The sequence below is a fragment of the Hetaerina americana genome, unplaced genomic scaffold, assembly GCF_022747635.1.
Source record: "Hetaerina americana unplaced genomic scaffold, ioHetAmer1.1.p SCAF_36, whole genome shotgun sequence".
NCBI lineage: Eukaryota > Metazoa > Arthropoda > Insecta > Odonata > Calopterygidae > Hetaerina > Hetaerina americana.
In genome coordinates, this window is record NW_027286941.1 from 4792558 (window position 1) to 4817241 (window position 24684).

At 40.4% G+C, this 24684-nt stretch overlaps 1 protein-coding gene across 1 annotated transcript in view; it reads right to left on the reverse strand.

Moving 5' to 3' along the window:
• LOC139691474 (uncharacterized) overlaps window positions 1–17639 on the reverse strand; it is a 59747-nt gene extending 42108 nt beyond the window's left edge. The window contains exon 1 of the mRNA XM_071589297.1: window positions 17551–17639. Coding sequence (XP_071445398.1) covers window positions 17551–17639 — 89 coding nt within the window. The remainder of the gene's footprint in view (window positions 1–17550) is intronic.
• Between the last annotated feature and the right edge of the window lie 7045 nt (window positions 17640–24684).

The window sequence follows — 24684 nt, forward strand, 5'->3', positions numbered from 1 at the left end:
TAAATGAGTTATTAATGAAGAAATGTAAACTTTATAGCTGGCTTTGTTGCCTTCCGTGACATCCAGGCGAGCCTTATCATCAGCTAACATAACACCGAAACTCTTTCGAGCTGTAATATCATGATTTCCAATGTAAGAAAATAGTTTTTCTTTAGGATATAATTGTGGTTAGTATTTCTTATAGCCAGTAAATATCATCTTCAATCAATATTGTTACTATGTATCTATTAAAAATGTTATCATACGCTTATATTTAGTTTTTGTGATGATCTATATGAGTTGATGTTTACATTACAGAGGGAATTTTGCTTGCACCAATGCAGCGTTTATCCTGCCTATGCAAGTAGTGTTGTCTGCGATGGCATTAATTTATAAGGTAGTTGCTTTCATACCATGCTTTTACATCAATACGATAAATTATGCATTCCTGAACGTCTTGACTTAATGCTTAAATTACAAAAAGGTTTCCACTTACGACGCTTATTAACTAATTGTACTATTAATTAACCTTAGGATAATTACACAGCAATAATTTTATAATATTACTCGCGTATATTTATGGAAGACAACGTTTGGTTTGCTTGTGTAGCCATGCGCCCGGGAAATTGTGTTATGTCGATATATGAAATTACATACGAGTATGTAGTAGAGCTAACTTCTCTTTTAGGTCAGAGCAGTTCCGCTTAAATAATGCAGAGCTTGAAAAAAATTCGGTTTTGCAAACTTGTAATGAACTCCCTGGATAGTATTTATCTCTTTTGAAGTGGATATACTATTTTAAGCATTGTGGCTTGAAGCATAACTGTGATTGCGGGGTGGCTATTGCACTGGATTTGTACTTTGAGGGCCCAGGTTCTAATCTCGGAGGCTTTAAGATTTTTCAGTGGTATTCAGATCCCTACTCGGAGTGCTATATGGAGAGCACTTTTAGTGAGTTCACCATCCGTCCGATTGGACGTTAGACCGACGCGTTTGCGCCCCTTAGCGCTTTTTGTTAAGAGTATGATAATACCAACGTGGATTACTTTCAGCCCTTCCTCCATTTCCTGAATATCCTCTCCCTACAAAGGTACCCACCTATACCTAACGGCGCTATTGACCTCTGCTGTCAGTCGCCTCCCCTAATAACTACTAGTATTATACTCAATTAGAGTTTTCATTGAAAAAGCGTGAGCAAGTAATGCGTTGTGAAGGATCAGCCATGACAAACTTCATCCATTTATTTCATGCAAATAATTAAAAAACTTCCTAATAATTGATATACTTGATTTAAACAGAAATGATGTGCATGCAGTTTCTAATTTAATTCGAATGAGGAGGATAACCTGGATTAAATTGGATGAACTCTATCACGAGCTTTGTCATGATTACTTCGCCTTTGCAGGATAGTTCGATGGATTTAAATTAAAAGGAATAGTTGCTTGAAATTCGGTCCGCAAAGACCAACATGCATGTACAAGTAACTCGAAGTAAGTCATGCGAAGACAGGCAAACGCCGAGGCGTTACATTACTAGCGACCCATTGAAAATAAGACTCAAAGTTTTTCTTACGAAAGTTTTCTTTGGAAAATATCTTGTTGTGTTTCTTTTAAAGATATTGTCTCTGCTTCGTTCTGTTTTATGAAGACATTTATCCAAAAGTCGACACGGCGTCTTTAATTCGTAGAGTTGTTCTCGATTTTGCAACTCAAGAGAAAAGTTTTTACTGTAATGTCATATGATGCGGTCGAAATTCCCATATTTTAAGTAAGTTAGGGTGCCTCAGTGAAGGGAGCACAAAGAAGAGGAGATTTTAATTGCGCGCAGATAATGTAACGTTGAGCCCTGGTAAAATTCTAAATCTAATAAAGTCAGTTTTCTATGAAAACGCACAATTAATATATTGGCTCGTTTTTGTACTAAGAGTCCTAAGTTCTATTTTCGCGTGTAGTTTTTATCATAAATAAAAATTGAAAAGCAGAAATTTAAAGCTAAAAAGAAGGGAAATACGATATACGTTACTTTTGGATGGGAATTCAACACAACTCAACCTTCATTTTCCGCTTGAGTCTCCGCTATGGGCGTGAATTGTTTCCATTTGTTGTTTTTCTCTCATCGTAAAGTTTACTTTACTAATGACACCCTTGCTATCGAAACTCTTGCCGAAACTATCTAAACCACCAAGAGAGGAGCGGTGTCTGCGTTCGTGGGTAATTAGATCACTGTGACAGCATTTTAGGGACAAACGCTCTCAAACCCGACTGCGGCGAATGGAACAGTTAAAATTTTACCCAATTTCAATGCCACATAGGCACTAAACACTTCAGGAATAACCAATAAAAACCATTGTCTGACTTTTTACGGTTTCATATCAATGTTTTAACTCATGAGGATGGTGTCAAAAACTGACGGCATTCACTCACCTATGCCTACATTCCATTCCAGTTCAAGGCTCGTCACAATCTCCGGCTTCTTTATCACGGCTCTTCCACCCATCCCCTTTCTCCTCCCCCGACACACCCGTCCCCCAAACCTTCCCCTTCCCCGTCTCACCCTCCCACACCATTGTACGCATCAGTGCCTGCCCTGACTGCCAGTGTCGAATGGGTGCCCTCCGCCATTTACCCGCCATTCTCCGCATCCCTTTATTTGGCCAAATGCGCCACATCCTCACTTAATGGGTGGAGGGTGGGTGGAGTAGATGAGGAGGTGGGGAGAGGGTTTGAGGGACGTTAAAGGGTCGGCCGAGCGAGAGTAGCCGTTAAGGGAGCTAACGGGGCGACCTTCCAATGGAAGGTGTTGATGGACAGCCCTTCCAGCCAGCGCCAAAAAGGAGTTCCGGACGTAGTCTCGCAATCTCCGAGCGCAGCAGGGCACGCCGGCCGGGAGGGGGGGAGGTGAGGGGGGGGTGCGGTGGCGGGCGGGTAGCGTGGCGTCAGGGGCGGTGAGAGAGGAAACAGATTGCGTCGCCTTCCTTGATGTGGAGTTTTTTCGCCGAGAGGAAAGAGAATGAGAGAGAGAAAACAGTACAGATCACCCTGCGCGTGCAAATCACCCTCCATTACCACCAAGGAAGGGAGTTTTCAAATGGAAATCGGAATAATGTCGTCATTTATTATGATCGTTTGAATTTTAGCCGTGATTGAAACGCAGTGCGTGACAGGGATACCGAGGATCGAACCCTGCTGCCTTCTATGACCTAATATGTCCGTTTTTTATCGCATAATTTACTTCTATTCATAGAGAATAAAAGCTTTAATGAAATTCAATTTTCTCCCGTAAATGACCCTTTAATCTTCTATTCTTTTAATGAATTTGAAGAATGGAACCACAGTGGACGTGACAGATACGCTCGAGCCTCGATATTATTTGTACACAGATAGATGGAGAGAGAGATTTAACGAGGCAGAGAAAAGGGAAGCATAGATGGGGATAGGATGGCGGACAGAGGGGGAAGCCCGAAGCGGAATGCGGTCTTTTGTGACTGGTCCGTGATGTGATTTGACCCGCACGAGAGCCAAAAACGCCTTTATCACCGCCTCCAGCCACACATACCCTTCCCATTCCCGTGATTTCAAAATCCTTCCCCACGGGGTATCGGGTCGGTATGCTTTGTTTTTCATGCGAGGGGCATCGTGGTGGTCACTCGGCTTGGCTTGTGGGAAGGGGCAGGGTAGACGTCCGGGGGCGGGGAGTGGGGGCGAAGGAGGGGAGATCGTGTGAGCTGGAAACGATCCCCCGCGATCCCTTAACGGGGGGGGAGGAGATGGGACGGAGGTGGGGAGCTGATTGCGCGCTTCACTTTTGTTGCACACGTGCTGGCTAATTTGGGGGGCGATATTTTCAGTCACCCTGCGCGATTCCGGGCGCACAATCGGATGAGACAAAAGGACCTCGGGGTGGGATAACTGGCGCGCGGGAGGACGAGACGGCGGGTGGTGATTCAAAGGGGGCCCGCGGCAAGAGGGGGAAGGAGAGGGAGGGTTTTCCCGGGGGGGGGAAGGAGAAATGATTGGTCCACGTCAATGGGAAATGACGGATGTAGCGCGAAACAATGACGTGGGAATCGTCGATACTAATAAGAGGTCCGCGGCATGTTTGCAGAGGGGAACGGGGAGAAATTAAAAATTTAAATGCGTTCACAAAAAATTGGAATAAGATGCTTAAAAAGTTGTGCATTCTGAGGATCGAATTGATGTATATTTGGAGTCGGGGATAGACAAAATTGGTACGTTTCCTTTAGTCTGGTAAGATACATTGTTTGATGGAAATTTATCACCGTTACAATTTTGCGAATAGCTGAGACATAAAAATGGAATCAGTTGTACTCAGGAGTTGATTTGCATATCCGAGGAGAATTTTGTAAGTTTCTAATTACGCAAACAATATCCTTATATGCCGAATTTAATTCAGATGCAATTCAATAGATGCTGCAACTCCATCGCCCGCCGGTACATGGATAATAAATTGATGTGAACATAACAGCTGTGAAACTTAGGGCTGAAATGAAGTCAGATAAAACGGTATTCCACTTATACGGCACTTTTATACGATAGCAATACTAAGGTATTCAATTATAAAAAAATACCGGGTTGTATTTCCAGAAATAATGACCCTTTGTCATATAACAGAACAGCATGATTTTTACCGAAGTGCATAAAATTTCAGAAACTCAAAGATATCAATAGCTACACCCCTTTGTAATAATTAAATTACCTTTTTTATGAGGGAACGCGTGGGGAAATATATTGATGAGGAATCGATTATTTCCTATGCTTCCATTTCGTGCGTATGACTTTCAAATTGAGTCGACCTTTATCAAGACTGCCACTGCTTTCAAGCTTCCCATTAAACCGTCAGAACACTTAAAAACGGACTCTTTCGGAGTAGATGGGGTTTATTTAGAAAGCCATAATAAAACAGGGCAACCACCGCCTCGCACAAATTTTCGGCAGACATTTCCTCGGTCTTAAATTCCTATACTATCGCCCATTTAAGAGCCATATCGTAGTCCCCTCTCAAACAGCTAGGTTTCTGCCTCTCCCATGCTCTATTGTTATAGCTACCACTTTCATTTTATGCGATTCTTCACCTCTATTCTTATCCATCTTCGCCCACAATTGAATGACCTTAATATACGAGACGTCGGTAATTCTTAATAAACATTAATATTTTTAGTGTCACCATACTGCACTTGTGCCGGCGAAAAGTGTCACTGGGATTATAAAAAAAAGTCAAGCCTATGATGGTGACATAAGTTCTGATAAAATTTCTCTTAACACCATCTCACATTACTAATGCATTGCAGCTTCTGAGATGTGTGGGAAAATTTTAGGCGCAAGTAGTTTTTTTCAGCGGGGATAAACATCTTAAATGAATAAGCAGTAACATTCTCAGGTTTACTGATTCACTCATATTCAGGAATACCCTTAAAACTATTGCTTTATTGGTATTTTATCGTTTGGTATTATTATGATAGTTTTTCTAATTTTTTTAAATTTTGCTGAAACGAAAAATAGGCAAACTCTAAAATTAACTAATTATAGGATGAGTGCTAGAGAAGTTGCGATTTGTAGCCAGAAACAATCTTAAATGAACCACAATGTTTACGTTTTCAATTTAACTTCATCCAATAACAGTTTAAAAAATAATGAGACAACTAAAAATTGTTTCCAGAGGATACAGCGAAGAATTAAACTTTTTAAACAAATTAAATGACACGTTTCAATCTCTTCCATTTCCTGAGATTATATTCCTCAGAGTCGTAAATGGAGGCTGACTAATCATAACCAAGAAGCATTGTGTACTAACTAGATACACAACTATCTCAAAATTTCCTTCTACCCACCAGGTTTTGTTAAAACAATTGGAAAACTAACGTATCAGTTACGCAAGTTGAAATGGTGTTTCCAGTGGGGAAGAAGGTATCCCAAAATGTATATTTTCTTACGAACGCAAACTGATTGCCCATGATTCTGCTGATCAAAATTTATCGCAATGTCATCATACTAACTGGATATAATCCAAGTATAATTTCTTCTATTTATCTAATTATTAACAATATATCTCCCAAGATCTATGGGAATAAAAGTTAGACTGCAATTTGAGCAAATTTTTTAGCAATTTAGTAGATATAACTGAGCAGATCAGGATTAATTTTTGCTTGCCATTGTGTTTGTTGAAATTATTAAAACTGCAGGGCAGATTTCTCTTTTTTTTTAAGTTCTCGATTTAGAAACTTTCCCTCAAGGACAACAATGGTTTCAAGAAAATTTCGTAACTTCGAGACTCGCGCTAGGACGACATATGTTGTCATACACAATTAGGGAAGGAGTTTGCACAAGCCTGCGGGCCATGCGTAATGAACAACAGCTCTTCATCACCCGTCTCAGAGACCTACTTCACTATCTTCCACAAGAAGCCGGCGGCAATTCTGTTTACAGCATCATCTCCTTGGATAGACTTGAGGCTTTGTATCTATTCTCTTGTTATGTGCACTGACTTTCCTTATGACACTATAACTCTAAGCACTCCTAGTACGGTAATGCTTTTGTAGACTAGTTGATAGTATTTAACATTGGAAATAATGCTAAAATATGTTATGTAATTTTTACCATGGTTAAAAAGTTAGCATATTCAGTGAGGAAATTCATTTAATGTGAGCTATATCACTCTAACACCACTTATATGGACTACTTAGAATTGTATTTCATGAACTAATTTATTCCACGGAAAGTGGAAAAGTGAGTTAATATTTTGAAATTAACATTAACCATTTAAGTCTACAGATATTGTTTAATTTATATACAGGACTGACCTTTCGGGACTCATTCTTTTATTGATCCAGGAAACATTTCAATTATTCATGTTTCACTTTGAATTGAAATAAGAATTTTGCGCGATGTTAAGCCATTAAGTAACCATTGCATTTGTATTTTTCCCTTGGTAATTTATTTTCTTGCTCTAGAGTAACAATTACAAGTCCACTCCTAGAATATCTTCAGAGCATAATAAATGCATAATAAAACGGTTGGGAGGGAAAGTGTTGAAAGTCAAATATCGAATACAAACACAAAAGTCACTAAATTGAAAAAAGCGAAAAATGTAGCCCGAAGTCATAAAACTCAAATTGAACAAAGTGTTCGCATATCATGAATAATATTTCAATCCTCCCTGCTGAATATTCAAAAAGAAAGACCCCCAGTAAGGACCAAAATCATTACCGTAAAGCTCATTTGTTTGTACGTTAACAAAATTGCATATCTTCATACAGCAATTACTGCCGATTTACTGAGAAACCAGCAAACAAAATTCTACACACAAAACAGACAAAATCAACAATTAATTAATTTGAAATATATGTTTTCGCAGCTTGAACCAGCCATTTTTATCGTCCTTGGGAAGCGGTTGTTTTGCCTAATTGTTTTGCATAGTAGCACTTGCACGGCTGTCGACAAAACAAATACAGAACTGCCGAAAATATATGCATAGAACTTATCATAGAGGATATATAATTGAATAGTTAATAGAGATGTACTCTTACGTAACGATGGAAGACAAATATGTCAGCAATATTGGCAGATATACAAGTAATATTTATTGAAGGCTGTTTGGCTGCCGCAAATAATCCACTGAATATAACCCTTGTATTAATCTGTGCCAAATGAGATACTTTTAATTCTTCAGTCGGTAAATTTATTTAATTTAGTTTGGAATTTTTTTAGGAATATGATTGCTTCGGGAATATTCTTTTTGGAATTCATTGACGAGTGGAATTTTCATTTAGTGATGAACATTTTTTTAAATCGTTCTATGCTTTGATAATGAACTTCTGTACGTGGCGTCTTTTGGTTTGGACATTTTCTTCGGAAATTTCAGCCTGGAAATCACACGCCGTGTCTTTCACAGTTAGGTAATAAACGAGGGTTTAAATCCATTGTAAAAAAACATATTTTTTCCCGTCACCATTTGTGAATGCCATAGGTACGATAAATATTTTTAATTAGGGGAAAAATTATCGGAAGCTCAAGTAATAATTGCTATTGATGAAATGCCATTTATGATCCATTTCTTGTTAAAAATCTGCCATATTAATACAAAATCATACTAGTCTAAATGTAAAATCTGGGGGCGCCACCAATGAAAAATGTCACAGAAAATTGATGGGGTTGTATATTGAGAACACCTGGAATAAATCAAAGCGACCGATGATGTTGCGAAGGCTGAAAACTTATCGCAGGAACGAAACGTTGCGCAACCTGTTTTCAAATTCGTTCCCACCTCACCGGCAGCACAGTTTACGGACTCAGGGCCGTCAACGGAACGCTCGGGCCGTAAGATTAACCGGTAAGGGAGGTCTCCTTTGGAAGGGCGAACGCCCGCTCGAAAAATATTTCGCATTATCACTTCCTGCGCACATGGCCCCGCGCCACGGCGGCTGATCCCTCTCCTGCCACACCACACCCGACGCTCTCCCTCCGCCGTTGGCAGGCGCTCCAGCAATCGACGGATCCGAACATTTTCCCTGGCTTCTTCCTACCACACTCTTATCCCTCTCTCTCCCTCCCTCTCTCCTCTTACCTTTCCCTCTCCCGAAGGAATCCCTATGGATTCCTCGAGCCCCCTCCTGACCCCCCCCAACACTCTCTCTCCCTCTCTCTCTCGGGAGAGAGCAGGACCACGAGGAGCATGGCAGGGAAACGGTGGAGAGCGGTCTGTGTGAACACTATTTTCTTTCGCTCTATCTCTCTCCAAAGAGCCCCTCCCGAAGGCCTCCTCCCTAAGGCCCCGTCCCGATCCCCCACTTCTTCCGCCTTCCCTTACCCCTCCCCCCCGTACAGCTGCCGAGGGCTCTGAACTCCTTCCCACGGTGCCCCCTACCCGCCTAATCCCCGGTCGAAAAGTGACCGTATTCCTAAAGTGGCGAACAGGGATGCCAATGGGCCAGGCACGTACCACTCCGCCTAACAGTTGAGCCGCGATGCCAGCGGAAAACAAAGTAGGTAGGTAGCGGCGAAGGAAGACGCTTAATATCGACGTTTATTGTATCTTAGGGGGTAGTGAGTCGGCAATTCTCGTGATCAGAGTTACGTTTTACACGAGTGGAATCACGGACGCGGATCCTTAAATATATACCCTATTGCCTCTGTGACTTCAATATGATATAAAACATTAATTAGGTCAGCAGTTACATATGGCTTTGGAAGCGTGGAGCATAAATGTTACAGGCGTAGGCGGAGTGTGAATATCTGAAAGGAAAATTATCCACGGGCTCTATGGACAGGTACAAGAGGGCATAAGATATGGAAAATAAGGAGCGGCGGTGAAATAAAAAATTCAAGTACTCAGTATCTAGGACTTAGTGCGAATTATCAAGACGAAAAGCATTAATTGTATAAGGTACGTGTTGAGAATATCACGAACGCGAAAACAAATCCGGATATTAAAGGTAGAGTAGAGAGGGAACGCAGGTGTGGGATGGCTAAAAAAGGTGATGTACGCATGAAAGGGGAGAGGTAGTGAGAGGGTTGGCGGAAGGGAAAGAAGCGCGTGGAGGCAGGTCGCGGAGAAAGCCTGGTCTCATCACTGTAGTCTTAGTTCCTAGTAGGGAGAAGAAGACTTTATTCTGGATTAAAGTGAATATTCGCAGTATATTCTCATCATGGCACTGAGATGGTGTCTGAATTCTTTGAGCCAACAAGTTCAAGGAGTTCATAACCACTGACGATAAGATATTCCAACGTTATGCCCTTAAGTAAACCTACGAAACTTCAGTCTACATTCCAAAATACCCCAGCAGTTACTCTGACCCGCAACCGTCATGGCAACTGAACTCGCTGTACAAAGGATTCATGTTACACTGAAAGGGATACTTAGAGACTTGTGGAAGGGGAAATAATTTTGACGCTCGACTCTGCTCTCAGGGAATCTCATGCTCACAGCGGTGTGGCCAGATATACCCCGCGCCATCCAAGCCCCTCCTTCCTTCTCTCCTCTACCCCCTCGCCTCCATTAAATGCCTTCACTTCCGTAACAGCACTTACACGTTAATTACGTAGTGCATGTATTTTTTGTGCTGCACATATTTTGAAGATTTTAATATTTTTTTCGTGATTCTACGCATGAAGACATTGAGGGAGTACAGGGTTCGTCCGGAAAATAAGTGTACTGAGCTCAGGAAAAAAAATTTATTACACTTTTACATATCTTAAGCTAATATTCCTCAAAATAGGACCCTTGTGAGTCGATACACTTGTTCCAGCGGCGTTCCCATTCCTGGAACGCTCCCGCGAAGGCATCATCGGGAACCTCTCGAAGACTCGTCGTCGACCTCTTCTCTGCCCTCCACGAACATCTTGTGCCACCGAAAGATCATGTTTCTGGATATGACTGACTCCCCGTAAGCCTGGTTAATCATACCGACAGTTTCGGTAGACGATTTCCCAAGCTTTACCGTAAATTTGATGGAATAACGCTGCTCCAAAAACTTCTGCATCGCGTTCCGTGACGTGGGTCGAAGCGTGGAGGTTCGCGTTAACAGAGCTCCTCACTACACCACAGCTCAGAGCCGACTGCCTTTTTCAGCGTCGCTTGCCAACATACCCCCTCCAATCGCAGCCCGTCAGAGCGGTGCTGGGCGCGCCTGGAGCGGCGCGCCCAGCCCAGGAGTCAGTACACTTATTTTCCGGACGAACCCTGTATATCATTCATTATCCCAAAGTAAATGGTAAATCGTGATATCTATATGAAATTCATAACAGCAGAAACGTTGCATCTGAGCAGAGTGCATTGAAGAACTAGTGGACTCAGGGACCTTTTCTACCCTCGGGCAATACGGGATAGCAACTAAAGGGTTTGGGATACCAAAAATTCCATTTGCCACCCACAACGTCTAAGGAATAATTAGTTTTACTCAAATGCATGCACTTTCACTCATCTCGTGGGTTTTGCTATCTAATCCCTTCCCGCATGACCGCATGGGCCTACCATTTAATAAATGCAGGGCTCGGTGCAATATTTCCTGCCCTGCTTTGTTGTTTTCAAGCTTGTCTTTCCATTCCTCGTCTCTTTGTGTGGGGAAGGGGATGCCTAACGCCATCAACTTCCTACAGCGGTATGTTACATTCCCTACCAGTGACTTCAGGGGTTGAGACCATGAGTTGCATGTCTGTGTAATATTTGAATCTTACTTACTTGAGCCCTTACTTTTCAATTTTAAATGACATATCTTGTTGTGTTGGAGGCCTGTCGTATAAATGGTTTTGGTTCGTTTTTATTCCCATTTTTTGCATACAAAATACCTAATTAATTAGATAAGTTAACCCTTGTTATGAAGTAAATCTTCCTCCAGCATGTATAAAAATTTACACGTTATTTCATTGTTTAATACTGAATACTTTTCCCATTCTCTCTTGTCAATTACCCTTCTCACCTGGTGCTTGCACCACCTGCCACACCCCTTTTTTGTGGATAAAGGGGTATTTACCTCGAAGTCGATTATATTCTGAAATGAATAAATAACTAACTACTGTACTTCATCAAAATATCGCAAGTGTAATTAGTATAAACGAGTTCATGTTTCGGAAGGCATAAAATATCCTTGTGATTGTCTAAGTGGTCTATAATAATACATTAATTGCATTAATGATTGTGTATATTTCTGTCCAATAAATTTGTGACATCATTAGCATTATTAATATTGTACAAATTCCTTTCCAGGGATTATTTCGAATAATAATCAGTTGGAAGTATGATACCAGGTTGTTCTAAAGGAATAGTAGACACATGTGGACTGATAAAATGCAACAAAACTGAATTTGAGCGTACTTTAAGCACTTAAGTAAATCGGGTCATTGGCGACGGTGCTATAAATGCTAAAGACCGGTGTTAATGGGTTCGTAATAATTTCTGAATATTTTCACAGTATGAATCAAGGCCACTCAAACTATTTACAGTCATAAAACACTTCCTGTTCAATTTACGTGTCACTGAAATAAAAGTTAGACTTCATGCAAATATTTTAAATCTACAGCATTGCAACCATACAAATTATCATATTGAAACTCAAAGAATGACTATATACTCACTGATTACGAGTTTAAGAATAATAAATCACAATAGATGACGAAATTCGGCGAAAAATAGATTCAAATGTGTGGATCTACGTCTGACAAATGATTACTTAATACCTCTGCATCATCAGATTATCGCCTATAAAATAATCCCATATAATGATAAAAGACTAGAAGAGAATAAAACATATCATTTTTACCTCTTAGTAACTCTTGAATGGTTAAAAGTTAGATTAATATGAAATATTTTATCTCCAATAGTCCATTCTAGTAAATGTATTGACGAATAATAATGACTCTATATATGTCGAAAAATATGGCTCTAATTTAGGCGATAATACTGAAAAATCACATTTTACCACTATCTCTAATGAACTAACTTTATAATTCTTAAAATAATAGAGGACCTGAAAATGAGCTTTTCACAGCAACTGCGAAATCAGGAAACGCTTTCAGAATTTACTTTTAATTTCCATTTCCGTGTACCTCATTCACTGAAATCTTGCAATTTACAGACTCAAAATTTAAAAATTTGGTTATAAAATGAATGCGATAATGGAGACAGATTTTGCAAAATAATTAAAAGATAAACGCTATTTAGAATTTCGTTTGTCGACGCAGCAATTTTACGCCGAAGACCTTAAAGTTCGCATAGGTACGACAGTCCTCTTCCTTCAGACGTCGGATCTTGATATGGAGGAGTATGTCGTCAATGTACCCATTTGATGACACAACTCATGACTAACGCGGATACACCTGAACGCCATTAAGCCATTCGTACCAATACATCCCTCGATAAGAGCCTGTTTAATCCGCGTTTTAAACATCCACCAGATGTTTAACTAATCGAAGTTAAATGCTATTTCACAGCAAATCATTTTTGCCTCCTCTGTCTCTCTCTGTTTAAAAAGCTCTTCATTTACCCACATTCTCTCTTCCTTTCACAATCTACACACCCAACACTTTGCGCCTGTATATTTTACTATATCTTTCTCACGAAAATAATTCTGGAATTTTTTCTTCGGTATTATTTCGAAGATTTTATTGGTAAAAAATTATTTTTGGGAACTGATCGATGTTTATGAATATGGTTTGGAGATTTACAATATTTTCATCTTTGAAGTGTTTAATCTTGAAGTATTCTCACTGAAAATAAAAGCCAACAGTGAAAAATGAACGGGAAAACAGGAAACAATAGCCCAGCTTTTCTATAAAAGCGTAACTTTTTATATATATGTGTACCTTAAATCCGCCGCAAACATTTTTGATGAAACGTACAATATCAAATTCTTCTCTCTCAAACGGAGAGTAGTGACAACCAGGTAGTAATATGCCTTAAGTTAAGTCTAGATGCATACATATTATTGCAATAGTGGGTATACATATAATACATACATTATCTAGCAACACAAACTTTGGCATGCTGCTTTACTTGGTTGTTCCTTCTTACGCATAGTAAATTTTTATAGTTTAGCATGATCTACTTGGGTCTAAAAGAGGGTAGTTCTAAGTGTATGTAATTCCACTAAATATAATTACAAATCGATAAATGAATGAATAAATATATATATATATATATATATATATATATATATATATATATATATATATATATATATATATATATATATATATATATATATATATATATACATTCAAACACGAAATCCCGCCAAACGGCGAATAAATACTCATATATACAGAAACAGATATGAGGAAAAGGGATAGGAACACATATAAAGGACGAACACAATAGAGGTGGGGAAGGCGGAATCGAACGGATCACAAGAGTAAAAATATTTCCTCAACCGGGACTCGAACACCGGATCTTTCCACTTGCCGGGCGGATGCTCTTAACCACTTGAGCTATCGAGGATAGTCAATTTACCCTGAGATCCGTTGTGTTCGTCCTTTATATGTGTTCCTATCCCTTTTCCTTATATCTGTTTCTGTATATATGAGTATTTATTCGCCGTTTGGCGGGATTTCGTGTTTGAATGTGTATTTGGCCAATGTGGCTCATCTCTTTCTTCTGGCTATGCGTGCCACGAAACGCACTGTTCCTTTCCTGTATGATGTTGCATGAATTCTAACCCACTGTCCTTTCCTTTCCTTGTGTATTGTCTATTTCTCCTTTGGTGGGTGAAACAGCCCCCTGACGCCATCTCTTGGCTGAAAGAATCGGGGCGCTTGGCGACATATTAGACCCACGGATCTCAGGGTAAATTGACTATCCTCGATAGCTCAAGTGGTTAAGAGCATCCGCCCGGCAAGTGGAAAGATCCGGTGTTCGAGTCCCGGTTGAGGAAATATTTTTACTCTTGTGATCCGTTCGATTCCGCCTTCCCCACCTCTATTGTGTTCGTCCTTTATATGTGTTCCTATCCCTTTTCCTTATATCTGTTTCTGTATATATGAGTATATATATATATATATATATATATATATATATATATAAATAACTACGGCTTGGTGCTCCACCAAGGACCTACGATCGGCCTGTGGTCCAGGGGGCGTCCCTCGATCTCCGTACGCGACTACATTCAAGAAATTGAACGAGAAAACATAGGGCTAATTTTATTTTTCTCCACGATGTGTGGAAAACTCAAACAGAATCGAGTACGGGCTCAAGACGTACGACTTGATCATCGAAGGAGGGTAAATGTGATGAAGTATTTCGCTGAATAGGCCTCATTTAGAATATCCTGCTAGTATATGTCCTGTATGTGTGGAGAAGAGCGGAGAAGGTGAAATGGACCGAAAGGAAAACTAATCCTCACGAAGTGCTTGTGAAGTGGAAATCATCATGGAAGGTATAGTGGGCAAAGAGAGGGGTTTTTGGGAGAAATCCTGTGGAGGTATGGAGAAATGGATGAAGGGCGTATTGATCGGCAGTGAGATATTGAAGACTGTGATTGAGGGGAGAATGATAGGCAAGCGAGGAAAGGGCAGGAAAAGAATAGGGCTGTTGGTCTGATGTAAAGTAGGTTGCTGGATTGTGTTTTGTTTTGTTAGGAGTCACCAAGTATTTATTTGGTAGTTGTGTCCATCCAAAACCTACCTTAACCGGTAGATTACCTTTAATAAAAATAATATATATATATATATATATATATATATATATATATATATATGTGTGTGTGGGTCGCGGTAGTCCAGTGGGTAGAGCGTTGGACTGCTGACCGGAGGGTCCCGGGTTCGATTCCCGGGCAAGGCTCTGAGCACCTGCAGCTCCACCCAAGCTAAAGTGATTTTTCGGGTACCAGGTCTTCCTGGGAAACCATAACCGGCACAGGGAAAGGAACTGGCCCCCCCTACCCTGATGTGTGAATTTTCACACGCCGTATAGGGCTTAGTACTGGGTGATCTCTACCATCGCCTACTAAACCGACCTCCGGGTTGACTACTGTGTTTATGGTGTATGGTATATTTGTTATATATATATAGAAGGCCTCTGAGAGGGCCGTAAGCTCGAACAATTTACCGTGTGACTGTCCTTTTAAATGTTGCTATTCTATTTGTGTTCTATGGTGCCGTCCCATTATATATATATATATATATATATATATATATATATATATATATATATATATATATATATGCACATATATATGCACATATATATATATTATATATATATATTTATGTACACACATATACATACGTATATTATCTTATAAATTTTCTTATTTATTCAAGCATACAGCAAGACCGGAATAATCCCGGTCAAGGCGAATGATTTTTACGCTCTGAAATGGTTACATATTTTTACAGGTAAAAGTATAGGAATAGGAATAGGTAATTAAATAATCGGTACAGCATCAGCCCACAAATTGAGGGTATATGATTCAAGTCTCGACCAGTGAAACATTTTCCTGCTTGAAATCTTCACCCTTCCTCCATTCCCTCTGGTCATTTGTTTGCCCTTCATGTGTGTTCCTATCCTTTTCCCCCCTACCTTCATCCGCAATTACGTATGATTATGAGGTTTAAGTATGGAAGTTTCTATCCATCATTGGTTTGAGTTACATCGAATTCACATAGTTTTTCCGTCCACTTTCACATGTAAAATCCATTCTACCGCATTTGCCATTCTTTTTATATACGATACACTAATAATTCGCTCCTCCACTCGCCTCTTGAGTTCATTTCATTGCATTTACTTCTTCATTTCTTGAACGAATGAGGGAGGAATCTTTTAACACATTTGATTATCCTCGTAAATGTTTTTCCATTTGGTGTTCCGTAGGTATCCCACTATTCGTTTTGCCCTCATCCGTCCTGAGTCTATCCTTTGGTGCGACTTCTAAAGGGGGTCCTCAAGCCTGCGTTTAGCCCCGTTTTGAGCGAGTTCCGAAGGCTAACTAAATGTTTATTTTATTCATACTCCATTTCATTTTCATTGCGACCGCTACGTTTGTGTCCGCGTTTAGGTACACAGTTATATCGGTCGTGCCCAATGAAATTTTCATATGCTGAAACTCTACTTTATTGTGTGTCCCTTCGTTGCCCTCAATTCCCCCTTTCTCCTCTCCTCACATTTTATTCCCACCTTTCTCTTCGCACATTCCTCTTCACCCATTCCCTTTTGAAGGGCAACAAAAACAAACACTCTTCAATGTCACATTCATGGTCCTTTGTTGATTCTATATTTATTTTGAATTACACGAGTGGTCTATATTGTCGTACTAATTGATTCAATAACTGCTGGAATAACGAAATGTTGGTATTAACTCTGTTTGTAGATTTATAGAGGAACAAATGTTGAAATTAAAAGATAATAATCAACAGCTAAGCTAATAGAAGGCTGGTCTCAAACTAGTGCTGATCTAACTTGAATTCACCTAAATTTCGCATGACATATGCCTATGTGTGTGTGTGTACACATACGTATACAGAGTATGTCCCAAAAATAAGTAGAATGATTATTTGTCACCAATGCAGATGGCTGGAGTTGGGTGTTTTGTGGTGGGAAAGGTAATGGGGAGATCCTTTGTAAGCAACGTGACCCACGTCAGTTGACTATGGGTATTTGCAGTGTGCGGATTGCTGCTAGACTGGACCTCTTTTCGACGCTCACGTAACGAATTCACGATGCCACTTTCCATGGAGGAATAATATGCGATAAAATTGTACATTAAGCTTGGAAAATTGGGTTTGGACACCATGACCAAGGTTAAGGTTAAGGTATTTGGTGATGGGTAAATGTCCCAAGTGAAAACTTCCTACTTGCACAGGATGTTCTGGGAGGTTAATGGGGATGTTGACGACGCAGAATGCCCTGGGCACCCACCAACAACACAGTTTGATGAAAATGTGAAAAAAGTGAGACACATGCTCAATTCTGATTGATCCCCTAGTACAGAGGATGCTAGAAAAAGAGTGCAATATTCAGAAAACCAGAGTGCATTTCATTCTTGCAGAAGATTTAGCCCTGTAAAAGGTGTGCCAAGTTGGTTCCCAAGGTGCTGTCAGAAGACTACTTGTGTGATAATCTTACCTTGGACCACTGTAAAAGTGACCCGAATGTACTGGTGATGAGGCATGGGTCTTTGAGTACGGTCCAAGTAGAACCCTTTTGAGCACCATTTTGGACCACTGAATTATGTCAAAGAGGCCATGACGAGGTGCCTGAACGAGGGTCCTGTTGATGTCTTATAGGAAGCACACCACGACTGGGGGAAGCACTGTCATTGGTGTGTCAATTGGATACATTACGGTGCTCTTATGAAGAATTTGTACTTTGATCTGCAGTACATTTTTTCCTCAAATTTATTCTACTTATGTTTTGGAGAGACCTCGTACATATAAATATACTGTTGGGCTCAGTATGCAGATCTGGTACCCGAAAAATCACATAGCTTGGGTGTAGATGTAGGTACCCAGAGACTTGCTCGGGAATCGAACCCGGGACCCTCCGGTCAGTAGTCCAACGCTCTACCCCTGGATATATATATATATTCTATACATATATATTAAAAAAAAAATATATATATATATATATGTATATATGTATATATATATATATATATATATATATATATATATATATATATATATATATATATATATATATGTGTGTGTGTGTGTGTGTGTGTGTGTGTGTGTGTGTACATACACTAACGTATATACCCGACTCACACCTATATTAATTTTTTCCGGCTTCTTAACCGGTCTTGTTATTTCTCGGCACCATTCCTCCGTTTGCATCAGCCTACCTGACTTTATTCTCAAGGATACTCCTCCGCCCCTTATTTAATGCCTCCTCCCTCAAAATCCTCCCTCATGTCTATCTCGTAACACGATCCGTCCCCACTCTCCCTCCCCACGAGCTACCCCCCTCCCACTAACTCTCCCTCCTCTCCACCGCTCTACACGTCTCATCGTCTCCATCATCAACCTCCCTCCACCACGCCGGGGGGCACCCCTCCCTCCTTCCCTCTCTCTCTCTTAAAACCCCTGACTTCACACCACACCAATCCTCCGCCTTCCCCCTAACCGCTCTCCCCAACACCCCCTCTTTATCTCCCTCGCCCATTCTCCTGCCCCTTTAACTCGATGAGCTCCGCTCGTCTTATTCTCGGAGCCATCCACGGGAGCCATCTCACGGAAACCGCGCCGGAAAACAAACCGAGGTGGATGGGAAGGGAAAAGATTGCTAATCCACCCTAAAACGGAGGGGTGGGGTGGAGGGAGGGCGAGGCAAGGGGTGAAAGAGAATGGATGAGATGGAAGGCGGTTAATACGGCTCCTTGAGGAGACGGTGAGAGTTATTGCGTCGTTTGGAAACAGACCCTTTAAAAAAAATATTTCCTCTCGCTGTTTAAAAAATTCAGAAGTGAAAGTCGCTTTCTTGATTGATTCCTCCAGCAAAGTATGCATGTGCATAGATGAGGATCCGGAATTTTTCGCAGCCCCGTTCCGTACATTTTCAGTGAAACTGACTCTAACCTGTGTGATGCGACGTTCATCGAAAGACGAAATCAGCCAGGCTCTATCCCGACGTTTAACTTAGTTAAATGTCAGGATAGAACCTGGTGTGTGTTGAATCCGAGGAAAGGAATATTAAAGGATTCTCTAAACTCATTGAAGACTACAAAACCTTTAAAATGTGTAAAAAACCCGTTTCTACAATTCAATTTGTCAACGGTATTTATTTTATTGGTTAATTCAGTCAGTTTGATAGAAAATATTTCTCTTCTGAGGAAAAATTAGTCCAGTGGATGGAGATCTGGGCTACTGACAGGAGGGATTTGGGTTCGAATCCGGGTAACGCCTTTGACACCCCCATCTTTATCCAAGATTTGTAATTTTTCGGGAACCAGATCCTCCTAGGAAACTACAAACGTTACAGGGAATACGGAACTAGTCTACCTAGTTCCTTGTACCAATGGTTCACCTATTAAACCAACCATCGGGTTGATATAGATTTCGCGTTTGTGATCATTTTTACGGACAGATAGTGTCAATTGTCTTGGTCACAAGTATCTTCCCCATTATTAACTTTTCGTAATAAGGATCAAGGTTCAGAGCTTGTTGATCCGCTTCAAGGATCAACAAGCTCTGAAGAATTACTTTACCTAAATTAGCAGCAATAAATTAATTATAAATACAATACTTTTGGTTAGCTATTGGGATCAACATTTACGCCTGAAACTGTGTCAGAAAGAAACCTTACTCCCAGCATGATAAAAATCTTGATTCACATTTGTCTGTTATAACCATACGCTATCATCGTTTATCGTTTTTCTTATTTCTAATATTAATTCTAATATCAGCTCCGACGGCGAGAAAAAAAACAAAAAAAGGGAATAGCATAGCGTCCATGAAATTGATCACATCCCGTTTTTCACTCGCCAGCGTTTCGCCCGAGTCAAAGGAGGGAGGCCCTCTTTAAACTCCCCTGAGCAGCTGACGCACGGCTCATGCGAGGGAGGCGGCCAGAATCGCTCGAACGGAAGTTTACGCACGTGGCGGCGGAGGCGGGAGACGAGCGGTAAACGTCTCACTGAACAGCGGAGCCAATCCATAATACCGTGCGCCGCAAGCCGATGGAAAAAAAGAGGTCGACTTCCTGCACGAGCACTGTCAGCACTCGAGGATTAATCCCTCACCGCCCTTCGTTCCTCTCGCTCTTGAGCCAACCCCAGCCCTCGCGTTTTCAGTTAGCGAATCTTCCATCTTCAGAGCCGAGCTCCGAAAGTTAACCTCTCTCCCCCAACCCCCTTTCTCTCTCGCCCCCTATCCTCATCCTTGGACCCCTCGGGGGGCGAGAAAGGTAGTTTAGCAAGGGAGATGCTGTGCGGGAGTGAGGGGGGGAGGGGGAACGGAGTGAGTGGGGGCGGAGGGAGGAGGGGAAGATGAGGGGCCGTGCGACCCACGCTAGCGGAGAACGCGGCGCTGGGGGACAGCTTTGCCCGAGGCCGGGCTGCGTGACAGGAAACTTTTGCGACTGCTGTCGGATAAACGGCGGCCCACGTCATACCTGTTATTAGAGATCGCATCGGATAGCGTGGAGAAGTGGACCCTGTAGACTCCGCTCCCCACCTCTCCCCCCCTCGCCGTGATAGCGATGCGAAAGTTCTTCATTTCCCCTTTCCCCGCCCTTCCTCCCCTTATTTCAGCACCTCCTCCCTTCCTCTTCTCTCGTCGCACCGCCTCTCCCGGCCAACCATTCCCCCGCTCCCGGCAGAAGCCCTCCCGCCCCAACCTACCTCCTAACCTTGCCTCGGCCGACGGAGGCACTGGAGCTGGCGTCTCGTGAAGACAACCGCCCAAATGAAGGCACTCCCACCTCATATTGCGTTAATAAATCAAGGGCTAATGTTGACGCTGGAATCGACATAACCTCCCGCTGTCCACGGCGTCATTTCTAAAAACCGTGGAGAAATCCTGGTGAACGCTTCCAATAAAATCTGATGAGGCAGAACACAAGGTTGCTGCCACATTAAATAGGTCCTCATACACACCTTATTTGAACCCTATTTCAGCATTAAAACTGATGGCAAAGTCGTTGTGGCATAGCACTAATTCCCAAAACAAATAAATTTCATGATTTCATGATCACAATCTGCAGAGCTGCGTTAGCAATAATTGGGTTCATAGAGAGAGTAGTGGGAAATTGTTAAAATACAATTGTGAAGTAGACGTGCCCTGTAGTTTATAAACCATCTTGAACACGCGTCTTGCATTTTGGGACCTTGGGTAATAGGATCTAAATTGGAACATGAGATAGAGAGAAAATCTGTTTTCCTGAATGAGATATAGGGAGAAGCTGCCCTCTTCGCGAAGAATCGTTAGGACCAAACAGAAATTGTCGCATTATTATTAAACAGCCTGGGTTAGGAGACAATGGATACACGAAGATTATATGCATTGCATACACTCAAAGATAAATAAAAATAGTTGAAGTTTAGCGGTTTTTAGCCCCGTATTACAATATTAGGCGAAGTTTCAACGCGAAATCAGGAAGTACATCACAGATCAATAGATAAGGAATCTTTTGTCCTCTCACAATTCGCAATTACGACAGTAGAAAGCATGACGTACGAAAATTCGAATATCTTATAATTAAAATAATATTTGTGTTACAATAATTTATTAATCGCCAGTAACTATAAATTCAGTTGATCTAATGCCACTCCATCTTGGCGTATTGCGCGGTAAGAGGTATGTACATGTAGAAGGAGGTCGTTTAACTAGCGGGAGGAAACTTGTTTGTCTCAGGCGGAGGTGTAATTTTTTGAAACTTAAGCAAATCACGTGCCCCTGCTTTCGGCTACCTATCGTTCGGAAACAGCCTTGGCTATCAATCAACAGGATTCTCGACCAAAATTTGGAGGGTCGAATCAAAACCAGTTTCACGCGTTTTCAGAGTCTCTCTGTACACTGCCGCCCCACAATTTCACTCAATTATATTAATGAAACTACGCATTTAAAATCTAATGTCGATTTGGTGGGTGAGGGTAGGGCCCATTTGATACTAAGTTCTACCGCATGCGCAGCAATGTATTCGGGGAAGGAGGTCAGGTTCTCCGCACCACAGATTGCCCTATTGGAAACTACATACATTGGTAGAGAATGTTTATGGCAGCAGTTTCCAAACTCTTGGATGCGTGCCCCTGGGGGGAGCGTGTATGGCATGCTGGAAACCGCCCCCCTAACCCACCATGACGCACGGGGATGCTCGAAGAACTTGAGCAATGAAGAAAAAAGGAACATGCCAGAAGTATTTGGTCCACACAAAAGTTTATCAAGCGCTAGGTGAGGGTACGCACAAGTTTAGTCCTCTTTTAAATTCAAAGAAAGGTCTTACATACCAATTCTAACACATGTTATGTTGATACTTAAAATGAATTTGTTGCTTAAAAAACAGAAAAAAATATTATTTACAATTTAACGAATAGACCTGGCAAGTTCTCTGCACTAGTATACATAATGCTATTCCAGAAAAATTAGTATATTATATAATGCATCATATTGGGTAAACTCAGGTGGGGTTCATTGATTTAAAACATTTTCAAATATTTACCAGTTTTCATTGGTCTTAAAATAAAAAAAAATGATTGAAACTTCAACTTGAAAAATCGATACAATTAATGATACAATTTATATGAAAATAATATTTTTAGCTTTACCTTTTGATTGCAGTTCAGTGTCAAGGAGGTGAGGAAATGTGAAAATCCTTCGTAATAGAAGCACAGACTACTTTCTTCGTTAAAAAAAATAGCTGAATCCGAAATATTGGTCGCATTAATCGTAATCGTTTGAATATACCTGTTTTTTAAAATGATAAACTGGAAATTACTTGTTTCTATGTGCTCATAATAAAATTCACTACCCGGTTGTTTTTTTGGTTAAAATTGAAAAAAAGCGATTTACAATAAGCTGAATGATTCCGGCGAAGTAATAAGTATTAAGTAAGAGATTTTTAAGAGAAAAAATTGCAAATGCTTAGTAAATTGCACCTTGAAGGGTGAAGGTGAAAGGTTGTTTTCCTATAGCATAGGGAAAAGTTTCAGATTGTCTTTGACGACTAGTTGACATAAAAAAAACTTTTACTCAACGATAATACCATCTTGAGTTTTGAATAATTTCCAGCCCTTCCATCCTGCCAAAATTATTATTTTATTTCAAATAATTAAATAATAATGAAATAATTAAACACCAAAATTTGAAAGAATTAGTTAAATCTTAAAATACAAATATTTGGCACAAGTTCAGCACCAATATTCAATCTAAGTAGTGATATTCCCTGAAATTTCCTTTATCTTTTCCAGCCATAATATTTCTGACCTCTATCCGAGTTAATCCTCATCCAATCCTCCACTCATAAGGCACTTCACTGCACGAAGATGCACAGCGTACATACTGAAAAAAGATCTTTGAAGAATTTGTCTTCTCGTTAATGATCGAATTTTGTTCGAGTGTATACAGCAGTTGCTACCAGATTATGAATATTTTCCTAAACTAAGTTAATTTCTCTCGCTGAAAGTCACTTTACTCATGAGGAACATTGAGATACCCAAGTAAGAGAGCACGCATCCTCCATTATATTCTCCATAGAAAGCTCTTTCGTACTAAATACAATATTTCTATTGCCTTTGTTTGGATGCTCACATTACAGGTGTCTCGGTCCACTTAATCCATGACATACCTTGAGTTCATATTGGTTCCCTGAAATCATTCTGATGCCATCAATGAAAGGGATTTCTTTAACTCCCCTTATTTTTCCTACTTTCCCATAGTATCTAATACTTTTTCAAATAGGCAGTTATGTGCTACAAAGATAAGAAATGAAAACTAATTTAAAATGATTTGTTAAATAAATAACATAACGAAAGGTATGGCTTCTTTTATGGTTCAAATGATGTGGTTTAAGAAAGATTCGTTTTCACTACACTCTGTCTCAGTGTGCCGTGGGGAAGCACACGGCCAACTAAATCAATACTAGTGGGGTCCACAGACACAAGGTCAAACTGAAGGCTTTTGGACTTCCTTTCACCTTGTCAACGATCATGAGCTCACAGCAGACCAGTTTTAAAGTTAAGTAAAAACGTGTTTCGTTGTAGAAACAATGTTTAATATACTTTTATCACCAGATTTGTCAAAGAATTTTTGTCAAAAATGTATTGCTTTTAAATATAATAATGAGCATTTAACTAGTGGAAATAAATTCCTTGTTGAGTGTAACAAGCTGATTTTATATCATACAAAAAATCTACAATTCCTTTTTAATTTCCTCTTCCATGCCAAATCCCCTGGTAATGATAAGGGCTCAGTGCTCCTATTGCTATCCCTGGTAGGACTAATTGGATATATTTTTCAAATGAGAGCAAAACTAAAAGTCATTCAGTACAGGCTGCTCTTCCAACTTCTAGGCAACATCTCGAGTAATTAGCGGAATTTTCTACTAGTCTTATGTTTGGTGATATATTCCGTCTAGAAAATAGCATCACATTTTAACTACACGCATTTCTAAGTAGTTGAGCTGGATTTGTCGCATATATATTAAATAGATATAGCTAACAATTTAACAGCATAAATAATGAGGGTATGATTTGATAAAGTTAATAAAAAAGACCATACTAAAGAGAAAAAACAACAATATGAATGCCCTCTTCAATGAAAAAAT